The sequence below is a fragment of the Hylaeus volcanicus genome, chromosome 4 (genome assembly GCF_026283585.1).
Source record: "Hylaeus volcanicus isolate JK05 chromosome 4, UHH_iyHylVolc1.0_haploid, whole genome shotgun sequence".
In the NCBI taxonomy this organism is placed as follows: Eukaryota; Metazoa; Arthropoda; class Insecta; order Hymenoptera; family Colletidae; genus Hylaeus; species Hylaeus volcanicus.
Genome location: NC_071979.1, coordinates 15,410,730 through 15,421,313, shown reverse-complemented (window position 1 = coordinate 15,421,313; position 10,584 = coordinate 15,410,730). Strand labels below are relative to the sequence as shown.

The window sequence follows — 10,584 nt, the reverse complement described above, 5'->3', positions numbered from 1 at the left end:
TGGGCCTCATTAGAATTCAGGTGCAAGGGGCCCCGCACGATTGGTTGGCTCGTCGATCCTCTGCCTCCCGTCAACGAGGGGGACAATCGCACGACGAACTACCATTCGTCAATACTGATGTCTCACTTACCTCGCAGTAAACCAATTTTTTATCTAGATACGAATAACAAATGAAGTATTGTGAAGTATCTGCCCCCGTTAATCGTAAAATAAAATTAAAAATTTGAATTGTAGAATTACGTTTCACGTTGGGCAATTATCTTTAGTACTATGATGATTTTATAGTAGTTATAACATTAATTAATAAAGTAAATACATGGTAAACATAAACGACAGGTGTATGTACTTATGTGAAATGAAATAACATTGTTACATTAATTGTAGAATATTCGACGTACATTACGTATATTTTATGTACGTTTTTTATGTTATTTCATTTAATGTAAGTGCATACACCTTTTGATAACGTTTAATATGTATTTATTATATTGTTTTGCTTCATAAATGCATAAGATCTAGCAATAATAGATTTTGAAATAAATTGTAAGTTGCAAAGCGGAAGTTATTTACGAATCAATCCGATAAATACTATTCATTGTCGTGAAAAATAAATCTTCATAACATAACTAAACATTAACAAGAATATTTAAAGGTGTTCACAAGCCTAAAACGAATCCTGCTTTCATTTAGAAATTTACTTTCAGCCACTGGATGCTAGTTTGTAATAAACTGATCATTTTATTATTATCTTCTACCCTGAAAAAAGAAAACATAACAGGCGGCATACTTTGGGCTTTCTGAGGTTTCTATGGACACTCCCTCGGTTGAACCAGCCAGACTGGGTAGGCGGCTAAGGGACATCGTGACTGGTGTAATATGGATTTTTATTTTATTCGTGTAACAATAACAGTTCCTGTTTCCACAGTAGTTTCTTTCACAGTATAGTGTTTCAGGCTTATCGCAGCTCTAACGATCCGGTCTGGTGCAGTGGCGACCGTGGAACCCTTCGCTGGTTTCTCGTGTAGATCGTTAATTTTAATACACCACCACAACTGTAACTTTTCTAAATACAAAGAAGACTCGTCGATGTCACATCAGCTGTCATAAATTACTCGATATTCACAACTTGCCAGACGACGAGGTTTACATTAGAACGATATATGATTCACAACATCCCTTGTGAAATCACCTTGGTAGATTTCCTCGGAAAGAACGAATTACGAATAAAAATTATCTGTGGGGTCCACTGGAGGAGAAATGAAAGACAGTCAAAGACAGTGAAACTTTGGAAAAATTGCTACTTAGCAAATTCGAATGAAAGCAAAATTTAAATAAATCTAATGAATTCAAATATGATTCCTCCACTTTGGTAAGCACGGATTAATCACAAAATAGCTTTTCACTTACGTTCTACCTGAAAGAAATCACAGATACGGTGGTGTATCGAAATTAATTGCCGGTACCCATGGACCGAAGCGAGGAGCTCGTCTCGATAAACGACCGATAAAAATCCTCGTTTCTCGAGCGTTGACCTCGCGGCTGTTCGAGATCCTTTCTGATCCGAAACTGCCTGAAAAACGGCGCCTAAACGACCAGAGTCGCGGGTACCTTCTCCATCCCCTCAGAGAATAGTCGTCGACCGAGGATTGTAATTGTAACATTATAAAAAATTATTCCTAACGTCGATGCCAGCGGATCGAAGAGTTCTCGAGTAATAGAAACGTGTCGCGTTTGCTCCTTAATTATCGTGATTAATTAGACACCATTCGTGGGACGAATGGTCGTTTTTGGGGAGGTTGAGCCTTAGGTTTAATCGTTTTGTGCTGCGCGTTATAGTTCTCGCCCGGCTTGCGGTTATTGTAATTGACGAACAGTCGCCGTGACTCACGGCTGATCTGTTGGGTGTAATTTGGCACTCTTCGACTTTGCCAGAACGCTTTTTCAATCGTCTAATAACTTTTAACAAGATTGCACGTCTCGCGAGAGTTAGAGTCTCGTCTCGGTCGGAAACATTGGTTGCACGACCGTCTGCGTCTAAACGCTGTCGTGTTCGTGGTTCCTCGAAACTTCGTGTCAGGAGGATAACAAAATATCGTTCTCCATTAGATAGAACGATGTAGCGTTGCTGGAACGTTGCGCACCGTGTGTCCGCGTCGTGGAACTCGTCTAAACACACTTCCAAAGTCGTTTCTCTCGTTGGGATCGTTGAAGACGACCGTAGCCACGAGAATCGTCTTTTAAAGGGGGTACGAAACACGCTGCTTTAAACATTAAAATACCACACGTCGATAGAAACAATGCAGAACGCTATTACAGGACGTTTCTAAAGCGTATATATATATATATATATGTTATGTACCTATTCCTTAAAATATAGGCGATTCAACGTCAGCGAAACGCAGGCATTTGCACGAACACATTTGTAAGAAAAGTGTCGAATGGGAGTCAGGATGGCGAGTGTTTAGGTTTGTTCGTCGTGTAAGTTCATGCGCTCGGCTGCGTTGAATTTAAACGAATTTTGCGGCTCGAAACGGCGAATTTCATTCAATTAGACGTCTTCTTTTTTGGAATTGATTGGTCGCGACTTTGTTCTGAATTTTTTTTCATTTGTGTGACGGTTATGTATTACGCGATAAATTAAATAGAAAGTCATAGAAATTATACAAGTTCATAGAAAACCAATATTTGTATAATTGGGATCCAATAACAAAACGAAGTGCAACTTGAAAGTCTATCCATAAGAATAATTATCTATAAGAACAAGTGGTCTTAATTTTCATTTTTGAAACTAAACGTCCGATGAATAAACTGTAAATATAAAAAAGGTTTACATCACAGAAACTATGTTCTGTGGGACATAGCAACATTTAATGGAAAGAAAGTAATTTTGGTAGTAACAAAAATAAAAAATGATTGTATTCGGTGAAATTTCCTACCTCGTTGATGTTTCATGCCGCAAAACTGTTCTTGTCTCAGTCAGTTCAACGTTGGCGGTCGTAATTCATAGCAATCTTTCTTAATCTGTCACTATGTTGCGCCACTCGTAGCACCTATCATAAACGCAACCTTAAACTCTACCTTACTTCTTTATCTTAACTCTTTAACTCTTTGCAATATGTATATACACTATCACTCGTGATTACTCCAACGACTCTGTTCAGAGAATTTTAAAGTATGGATAAAAATGAATAATAATTGCAACAAATCTTCAAATTTTTTGGAATAACCAAGTGGTCCAAAGAATAAGGTAGTTTAGAATTGAAATTTTTATATTCTAAAATTCATTAATACTAAACGGTAAACACGTGGAGTACTGGAAACCTAGCTTAGTAATTAGAATATATTCTAAATTAATTATCGTTCGAATAATTATGAGCGATACCGTATAAATAAAACCATTTGCTTTAAGTGTATATAGTACAATATAAATTTTAAAACTATTTCGTTAACAAAAGTCTCAAACAGTAGAATCTGTTTGTGCAAAGTTTCATCAAAATTTATGTCTGACAATTGATGTCATTTCCTTGGTAGCTAAAGATAAAAATGACACTTATCGGTCGAATTCTTGACGTGAAATGGTAAAAGGTTTAAAGTAGAAAATAGTAAATAGAATCCACCTCGCGCTAAACGATCAAACTAAATTATACTTACTACCGACAGGGAAATTGAAATCGTTTAAAATAAAGAAAGCATAAAAAAAATTAAACGTTTCTTTATTCTCGTGATACGTGATTGAAATAATTGCTTCGATATTTACTATTTTCTCTTATAAATAATATCAATTACCTAGTTCTGTTCGACACCCATTATTACCTAGACCTTGTCGAGATGCTCGAGAGGGACGACTATTTATTATCAGTTTATTTAATCGATGATTATGTACAATATCGACGCAAATAAAAAAACACCTTATATCAGTTCTCCTTAACAATAGTGTTAATCATAACAGCATGTGTCAGGCGAGTCACCTGTATAATGTCAAAAAATGTTACTCGCGGGATAGGTGTTCGTCGCTCTGTTGTTCCGGGCTGGCAGTAGTGTTCTTTGTGCTAAAAGGATTCCTTACGGGTAACCATATTTTTGGTAGCGGTATCCAAGGGATTTTCACCTTATGAATAATAATTCTCTCTCTGCTGATAGAGCGGTAATGGTGTTACAGGCGAGAGATCATCGTCGTCTAAGCTCGATTCGGTTTTCAAAGGAAGGGTGGCCAATGCTTTCACTGTTAATCATCAAAGCGAAGAAATTAATTTTGTTTTGGCATTTAACGCTCTCGGGAGAAGTTATTTATTACAAAACTTATTCAAAAGTCTTACAGAAATTATTGAGAAAATTTTAGAAACTCTACAGTGTACCACTTCCTCCGGTGAATATTTGAATTTAAAATATGGAGGAGAGCTATAAAAATGAACATATGGTCGAGGAAAAACAAGGGGCGAGGGATTGTGAATAAAATGAAAGAAAATATAAACAAACCTGAAAAACGATAATATGATGTGCGTGTCCTATATGGAGGGATGGAGTAAGCATGTCAGTCAGTGTGCCTGGTTACCTACACACAGCACAAACAATCCAAACAACACTCTCTACGTATGACACAACTATATTTAACGTCGATAAAAGCTTCGTTGAGAAAAAAGTAATAATATAAAAAATAATATAATTACGATAACGCATGCCAATGAGAGCACTTTATGATTCTTGCATCAGGAACCGAAGAATGGTCGTTTGTATGTGTATACAGGCACGAAGTCGTGAAAAATGAAAACAAAATCAACGAAATTTCGAAAGTTTTCCGACTTTCACACAAGACTTTATGCAAAAATTAAAATAAGGATTGAAAAGAATACATAAATTACACCACGTGTCAACATTCTTCTAGTTCCGATACAATAATAAGGTACGATACGAAAGAAATACTTACAGGGCAATTTACAAGCGTAAGCCTTCTGCACTAAAGAAGCAGAAGGTGTAAAAAGCCACTCTGAACATTGGTCATGCTATTATACAGTATCACACCACTAATCGCAGTATAGTAGATGCATGCAAAATGAATCAAATGGATATATATTGATTTGTGAGATAAAGATTCAACGTACCCGCCACCATTTTGCTTTTTTCCATAACTTGTTTGGCCAATATCTGATTCAGCTGGAGAATGTGTTCTCTCTGCCGCTTCTCCTCGACCACCTTCCTCTTCAAATTGTCTGATTGTTCTACGTTAATATTGTCGTCTGGGAAAAATGACGATACTAACATTAAGTATCCATTCGTAGAGTACATCGTTCACCAAAGAAAATTTAAATCCGTACCGTTTCCTTCCGGTGCAGTCACAGTCGTTTCCGACAGCATTTTCCTGATTGCCTCAGCTTTCTTCAAGCGATGCTCCTGCTCCTCTGCGGTTAACTCTGGTGTCTGAAATTAAATCGCTTCTCCCGTTGTAGCAATGTTATGATCACTAGACTGCAGATGTTTATATAAATGAATATTTTTATTTGCACAAATAAAGAACAGAAACTTTAATTAAATTATGTTTCAAGTGTTGTAACGTGTAGTATATTTTTTATATTTTATATTACATTTATATTAGACATTTTATAAATTACTATTACATTTTATATTATTATTTTTTATATTTTTGCATATTTGCACATGTTATAAATGCATAAATATCCGCAGTTTAGTGATGACAATAGACAAACTTAAGAATGGGAATTCTTTCAGACGAGACACTCGATAGATGATAATTGTGACACCCAACACTCACAGCTTTAATATCACGATCACGAATTCTTCTTGAATTGTTTTTCAAGGGACTTTCAAGAGAAAATATACGATAAGCTAGCTTCTGGTGGTTTCCGCTCAAGGTTCTGTACCGAGTAGCGGCAAACAAATTTAACGATTTGCATCCTCGAGTCGCTTTGTATATCACTCGAACGTGCCTCGAGCATCTCGCTCGGTCGTTTCCAAGCATACCTTGGTGCGCCACTCGAGGGTCTCGTCCAAAAGCTACCAGTACGAGTCACATTTTCGTCGAGAATTTATTTACCTGCTCGGGAATATATCTTTCGGGGATGACGATCTTGTTCGGAGTCCCCAGGAGCTGATCGATGGTGCTCTCGTTATACTTGAGTTCCTTGTGGCTCAAAGTTGACCTCACAACATCTGGAGCATTGATCCTCGGCCTCAAAGCTCGCTCCATGTCCAGGTCGTCCCTTGCTCTACCCATTCCCTGCGGAACACAAAACAATTCCTGCAAACTAGCAAACATGTGGAGGTCGACTCGAGGATAGAGAGAGATAGAGGAACGCGTAGGTAGGCAAGCTTGAACCAAACAGAATAAAAATGAACACACTGAGAAGTGGATAAAGAAACGGTAAAAGAAAATACGAAAAGCATAAACAGAACAAAAAAATACCATCTTCGAGAAGGCGTCTTCTAAATCGAGAACGGGTTTGCTACTGGACACGGTATAGTGGCGTCTTTTCTCGCGGGGTATCTGCCTTCGCCTAGGTCCCTCGACCTTTTTCTCCGTCATCTCCTTGATGATCTGTTTCGCAGCCTCGCTCTTAAACACTGGCGACAGCTGCGGCGAGTTCGGAGTGTTCACGTTTAAACTCGAGCCGAAAGCTCTGTCCTGTGGCTCGAGTTTCGCGGGTGGCAACAGTTCAGGGCTCACAGTGTCCGTGGGACTCTCGATCTTCCCTGGCATCGGGTTCTCGTAATGTCTGTACTGCGGGTAATACTGCTGATGATGGCTCGGTCTCATCATCATCGGTTGGCCAGGGTAATTCTGATGGCTTGGACTGTACGACGGACTGGTGGAGTAGTTTGGCGAGCTCATGGGCACGTGGGAGCTCGAACCTAAACTCTCGGTGTACGGGGACAGGGTACTGTCCGAGCTGCCGTCCTGACTTTCAAACTGCGTCGGTCAAACAAAAGTAGAGTGAGGTGACCAAATCAGGCGCAAGGAAAAATAAACATGGAAAACAATTGGGGGAGAAAGAAATAAAATATATATTTAATTGGACAGAGGGTTGATGCTTGTGTTTGTATCAGGTTGGTGCGGCATTGTTGTCTGCCTATTGTTTGGCCTACCGAAAATTCTAATCTTCTAAATTCATTTTTATGGCTGACAATACGCGTGGACTGTTTGGATGGCAAGTAACGTGTTCGCTTACCCTGACTTTGTTCCGTCGAGCCAGCATGCTCCTCAGCGCATGCATGCTGTCGCTACGAGGAGGAGGCACGACTGGACCATGGTGTATCTCGGGTTGCTGCTGCCGCTGTCCACCGAAACCTCTCGGCAAGGACATGCTTCTTTGGAACTGCACGTCGTCCAAATCCGTCAGCTGGACTGTGCTCTGAGCGTGAATCATCGGCTGCGATTCTTCTACCACTCTTCCTAATTGGGCCTTCTAAAATTAAATCGATTGGAAATAGAGCAAATTAAGGCGACAACGCGGATCGTTGGACGAAAGTACTTCTTCGATTGATTCCAAACGAGCTGATTGGAAGTTTCCACTTTGGAATGAAAATTTAATTAGTATCCTGCAAGTCTTCATGCAAAATAAAATCTTTACGAATATACCTACAGTCAGTCCCATAACTATTCGTACCCTCTATCTCTATTGAACATATTTGTCTAAATTAAATGGTAAGCTTAATATTTCCAAATAAATGTTTCATTATGAATATGTGCATGAATAAACTTTACGATGTAGGTATATATTTATAATGAAAAACTGATATGGAAACATCATACCTATCACTTAATTTGGACAAATTTCTTCAATAAACTTAGAAAGTACGAATACTTATAGGATTGACTGTATATAAATTTAATCTAAATAAAAAAAATCTGCAGGCTATTCATTAGTCAATGATTTTCGTCACCTCTAGTTCATAATAATATAACCAACAGTTATATAGTAAAGTAAATTTCTTACAAATAGGTCCTACCCCTTACAGTCCTTTAGAAATAGTAAATTTTACGCATAATTACGGAGATCATAAAATAATAATTTTTTGAAAGTTTCGAAGACGTTACCTCGAACTTTTGGGAACCTCCTAGATCGTCATCGCATAATCTCTTGGCGCCCCCAGGTGCTTGAAGCCCGTTCGTTAATGGAATTCCAATGTTTCCTGTCCTATCTCCTCGATCGCGTTGCCGTCTTTCCGATTCCCGTTTCACGATTCGCACGGTCTTAATCTCCTGTTTCTCACGGTTGTGCATCAAGCCTTGAAGACATCAGACCAGACGTTAGCATTTCAAACTAATCGCGTTGCGAATTATTGGCGTTATTGTGTCACTAGCACCTAGTCATTTCACTCACCTGCAAACTTGTTGTCCTCGTTCAGCCTATAGTTATCGTTCAACAAGGTTTCATCGTTTAGAGGTGGCGGCGGAGGCGGTGGAACGTACTCGGGTGCAGGAATCGATGTGCCATTTGTCATGTTCTCATCGTGCTTGTTGCTATCTGTAAATTAATTGTGAACACCGAGTATTAGTGAATATTTCTGAACATTAGTGTGGCTATAAAAGAAGATGTGATATAAGTAACACCATTTGTTTCCAATAAAACGGACCTACAGTCGGTCCCATAAATATTTATACCCTCTATGTTTATCGAAGAAATTTGTTTAAATTAAATGGTAGGTTTGATGTTTCGAGAGTGTATGTTTGTATAAATATGTTGATGTAGATGTTAAATATATACAGGGTGTGGCAGGATGGGTGGTACAACCGAGCAGAGGGTGATACTACATGTAAAAATAAATCGAAAAAAAGGAATAACATTCTTTCGTTTGACGTTTCGTTTTCGAGAAAATCGAGTTTGAAAATTCTATCCAGTACGCGTACACTGTACCGTCTCTAGGTTTAGATATGTATTATAAATAAGAAATGTTAATGTATAACGTAATTCATTACTTTAAGAGCCTTTGAGCGCTATTAGTGAAGAGTGACTTTATGTAAGTGGACTGACAGTCAATCCTGTTTCGCTAGAAAGTTAAGAGGGATTTAAGTGTTGGGCAAACTGTTCTCTCGGAGAAGCAATGAATCAAGATTACGATTCACTATCTCTCGGTTCTCCTGCAGCTTTGTTAATTACACAATTCAAATGGCTCAATCAGAGGCATCAACAAACCACAGTCTCGTCAAATGTAGGGTTTAACTCTGTCATAATTTACTATACTATATCATGGCCATCAGGTTGAGACTTATTATAAGTTATGCATTCAAATCTATTGTGATGGAGATTAGCTAGAGGACTCATAAAGTTGGTACTCTAACATAATAAAATGAATCAAGATTAATTCTTCTAAACAATTCAGGCCTAACAGTGTCTTCCACTCACCTTGAATCCTGGAATCCGTGTTGACGTATAACGGCGCGACGTTGACTTGCATAATGCTCCCCTTGCCCTGCATCTGGTCCTTCAACAACTGTTGCTTCAACTGATGCTGTTGGATCTGCTCTCGCAATTGAGGAGATAGTGTCGATATATGATTCTGCGGTGACTGAGCGAATGGTGGTGGGTTCTGTTGGCGACTCGTCGGAGATGGGTCTTTGATCTGCGTTGGCGATGCAAAGTGAGGATAGGGGACACCGTTCTGCTTGCTACGTGGCGATGAAGAGAGGGCTGGACTGGAGGGCGAGTCCAGACCGTGGTCCAAGGTTATTCCGGAATCCAAATCGGTCTCTAGCCAAGAATTATGCGTGCGCTTCTTAGGTTGATGAACTTGAGGAGCTGTGAATAAGTAACAGTAAAATTAGGTCTCGTATGATCAGATTTCATAATAATATTCGGGGGATGAGAAAATAATGTCGTTTCTTTTACATTAAATTCAAACAAATAAATTTGTAATATGTTATTGTATTTAATCAATTACGTAATCGTCCTTGTTATCAATAGCCTTTTGCCATCCAGTGTGCAAATTTTTAATGTTACATCGATAAATAAGTATTGAGATTTGCAGAAACGACGTAACTTTCCAGTCCATCTAATATATTACAAGAATAGGAAGTGAACTCACCAGGAGGGGGTTGCGGTCGAATCTGCTGCACCAGGCTATGAGATTTCTCGGTCAACTGTCTGACTTGAACGCTCAACTCCTTGCGTTGTCTCTGAAGATCGCCAACCAGCTGCTGAACCCTCCTCAACTCCGCCTCGAGGGGACCTGTCGTGGCCGAGGTGTCCCTGGTCATGTTCCCAGCGTATCTCCTCGACGCTTGAAGCTTTTGTCGTAGCACCACCAGGTCTTGCTCCAGCCTCGCGTTCTCCGCAACCGTCTCCTCGAGTTTCTGCAAGCCGAAAGCAAACGAGGATCGTCCAGGTGGCCATGCGCAACCTTTCGTGAAAGCTAAAACGTCGATTATGAAAAAAAGAACTGCGAGAACAGAAGGAAAAATCATCAACGAAACGGAAAGCTCTACTTCTGTGGTTTTAATTGATTTACCTGGAAGAATACCGGCTTTACCTGGAAACAACGAATGCGTAATTTAATCACGAGGAAGACGAACCACGAGTCGAGTGTGTTTCGATGCATTGATAACGCTAATATGAGAATGTATCGCTTATA

At 39.2% G+C, this 10,584-nt stretch overlaps 1 protein-coding gene across 1 annotated transcript in view; it reads right to left on the bottom strand.

Annotated features, from left to right (window-relative positions):
* Nucleotides 1–867: 867 nt before the first annotated feature.
* Nucleotides 868–10,584, bottom strand: part of LOC128875731 (uncharacterized) — a 212,953-nt gene continuing 203,236 nt past the window's right edge. The window contains exons 20-30 of the mRNA XM_054121590.1: nt 10,462–10,482; nt 10,039–10,306; nt 9,360–9,752; nt 8,337–8,480; nt 8,051–8,241; nt 7,182–7,418; nt 6,419–6,922; nt 6,050–6,232; nt 5,313–5,415; nt 5,100–5,234; nt 868–4,222 (exon numbers count right to left, since the gene is read on the bottom strand). Coding sequence (XP_053977565.1) covers nt 4,110–4,222; nt 5,100–5,234; nt 5,313–5,415; nt 6,050–6,232; nt 6,419–6,922; nt 7,182–7,418; nt 8,051–8,241; nt 8,337–8,480; nt 9,360–9,752; nt 10,039–10,306; nt 10,462–10,482 — 2,292 coding nt within the window. The 3' untranslated portion in view covers nt 868–4,109. The remainder of the gene's footprint in view (nt 4,223–5,099; nt 5,235–5,312; nt 5,416–6,049; nt 6,233–6,418; nt 6,923–7,181; nt 7,419–8,050; nt 8,242–8,336; nt 8,481–9,359; nt 9,753–10,038; nt 10,307–10,461; nt 10,483–10,584) is intronic.